Raw genomic sequence first — 2829 nt, forward strand, 5'->3', positions numbered from 1 at the left:
GCTTGTTGTCTTCTGTCCGTAGCATCGACAAGTCGGACCCTTAGATTGGGGTCCCAAGTTAAAACTTAGTCTAAGTAAATTTCAATTGATCCCGACCGTGACTTCGATAAGTCAGACGCCTAGAAAGGGGTCCCAAGACCAAAATTATTCTAAGTTAAATTTTGACCGCGTCACTCCCCGCTTTTTGGGAAAAGAGTTCGCGGACTAAGAGTCAGAATAAAGAAGTACAAAACATTTTGAAATGTTAAAATTGAAAGAGGCAGCATCAATAATGGAAGTGTCATTCAAAAATATATATACATATAATCCAATTCGAATTACAAAAACCGGTCAGAAAGGTCAAGTTTAGATTACAATTTCAAAACAAAATTAAACGTCATCTAAGAAGGCATCGACGCCCCCCTCCGGATCCTGGGCCGGCAGCTGAGGAGACCCGGCCGCCCCCTCTTCAAGACTTGGAGTGAAGCTCACAAAATCTTCAATGTTGAACGGCTCCACTTCAATCTCGGACAGCTCCTTGGACAAGCCCTGGAGGTTTCTTCCTTCATCGATAAGGAGATTTGACAGATCTAAGCATAAACTCTCCAGCTGGGAAAGCTCCAAGTTCTCGGGGGTGCCCAAGGCCGAAGGAGGGGAGAGAGTTAACTTATCCAGATCAAGGCATAGAGCCTCTTTTTCAGCTGCAACATCAACTCTCTCCGACTAAGCCCTCGCCTCTTCCACATCCCAGTTGGGGTCCACCAGTACCGCCGACTCCCGTTCCAAAATCGGAGCTAGGTTGGCCAGAGCTTCGTCCCCCTTGTGATTTGCCTTTTGTTGGAGGGAATCGAAGTTGACGCCTAACTCCGGGGCAGCCAGACGGTACCTCTCTTCAGTAATCGTGGAACCCGTACCCACCATCTCTACTGTCAGATCCCCCAAGAATCTTGACGCCTCCGGCTCGTCCGAAGTCAGCCAATCCCTAGGTATCCGGGCTCGCCTTTACAAGCTAACTTTATACACCCTAGCCGCGGATAGCAAAGTCTTGAACTTGGCCGAATCAGCCGACACTTGTTGCAAGAGACACTGGTTCTGATGAACCAGTTTAGCATGAACGTCCATTAGGTAACCGACTTCATGGCCGAGGGTTGCCGACTTGTTAGAAGCCGCGTCCAGACTCCCAACGGTCTCCTCCAGCTGTTTTCTCGCCCTCTCCCGCCACTGTTCAGTTTTGACTAAACGCTCCTTCAGCTCAGAGCATTTAGCCAGTTTTTCTTTTAAGCCCGGCTGTTCTCCTCGGAGCTTCTGGAGCTCCTCGTCCTGCTCATCGCAGCGGGAGGACAGGGCGGCCAGCGTCTCCCTGTTCGCGGCACTTTGGCGGCTGAGGTTGAGCTCAAAGGACAACCTCAGAAAAGCCTGCAAATAGAATAAGTTAAAATCCAAGCATAGCTAACTTAAGAAGATAAAAGTGGAAGGACGTTACCTCAGCCGCGGAAACTTGGAGTTGACGCACTCTATCGGTGGGGGATAGGGACTCTAACAGGTCGACATCCACCTGGCTGATCAAGTGGGATGTCGCCCTGTTGAATCGGGTTATCATACCCTTGTGCCCCAAATCAGTAAAAGGGGTGTCGTGTCGGAAGGGTAGAACCTCCCGACGACGGTACACCTCTTCCACCTTCGCTCTAGGAGCCGCGGCCGACTCCCCCACCTTCTCTTTGCCCCAGCTTAGGACCGGGGACGCCTCGGCTTGAGGTGAAGCCACCTCCTCCTCCACCGACCTCATTTGTAGAGGTACGGCCGTCATTATTGTTCCCGCGGAGGCCTTCTTTGAGGCACTCTCCTCATGGGAGGAATATACACTCTTTCTCTTCCTCTCTCTCTCACTTCTTCGATTCCCTCTTCTTAGAAGGGATTACCCTCTGAGAGTCATCGGGAATGTGAACTTGTCTCCTCTCCTCAAGGAGCCGGAGAGCCTCCTCTTCGCAGGGCACCTCGTCCAGCCCCTTCTCCACCGTTGCCGAGTCCTACAAGAGAAAAAGTTAGAAGAAAATCGAAGAAATCCCTCATAATTCGAAGAATATATGTATTTATACCTTTAGAGGAAGAGGTAGGGGTTTTTCCGCGGGCCGTTGGATGGCCCCCTGAGCAAATCTCATAACGCTGAATTTCTTCATGAGTTCTGGATTTTTTGCTCGTAAATTTTCCTTGGCTATCTGAAATAGACTACATTTAGTAAAGCTTAATTATAAGTGATTAAGCTGATTGGGGTTATTAATTAAGTTCATTCGAGTAATAATATTATTATTTTTTGATAATATTGACTCAAGTATTTCATTTGTTAACATTTTCAAGAAAGAGGTATCTTTTATTTAATGTATAAAATTCGTAAAAAGAATACTTCGATAAAAGTGTATTTTGATTTTATTTTTTTAATTGATTATATCTATCTTTATAAAAATAAATTTAAATAAAGTATTGAAAAATAAATTCCTAAATGCAATCCTTATTCATACTACTAATTGCTTATTTCATAAATCGTCTATTATACCCTTACAGCATGTCTTATATAAGATTGTCCTACGACGAGACGACTTTAATAGAATTTAATGGGTCAAAGCTAAAAATGAACCCATTCTTACCTCATTTAAACCGACACACCTCTTTCCCTCACATTGAAAACCCACGGTTTTCCTTTCCTTCTTCCCTCTTTCTCTCTCTTTTCCCTTCTTCCCCTGTGCGCCGCCCTGGCCTGCTGCTGCCACTAACCGACGCCGACCAACCGCACACGCATCCACGGCTGCTGCATCACTGTCTCCACGGTTGTCCCCACCTGTTGCCGTGAGTGCT

At 46.6% G+C, this 2829-nt stretch overlaps 1 protein-coding gene across 1 annotated transcript; it reads right to left on the reverse strand.

Annotated features, from left to right (window-relative positions):
* Positions 1-283: 283 nt before the first annotated feature.
* Positions 284-1957, reverse strand: LOC130809712 (uncharacterized). The gene is made up of 2 exons (XM_057675483.1): positions 1463-1957; positions 284-1395 (listed from the first exon to the last, which is right to left on the reverse strand). Exons 1-2 carry the CDS (start codon positions 1784-1786, stop codon positions 982-984), a joined length of 738 nt encoding a protein of 245 aa, XP_057531466.1. The 5' UTR covers positions 1787-1957; the 3' UTR covers positions 284-981.
* Positions 1958-2829: the final 872 nt, after the last annotated feature.

The sequence above is a fragment of the Amaranthus tricolor genome, chromosome 4 (genome assembly GCF_026212465.1).
Source record: "Amaranthus tricolor cultivar Red isolate AtriRed21 chromosome 4, ASM2621246v1, whole genome shotgun sequence".
Lineage (NCBI taxonomy): Eukaryota > Viridiplantae > Streptophyta > Magnoliopsida > Caryophyllales > Amaranthaceae > Amaranthus > Amaranthus tricolor.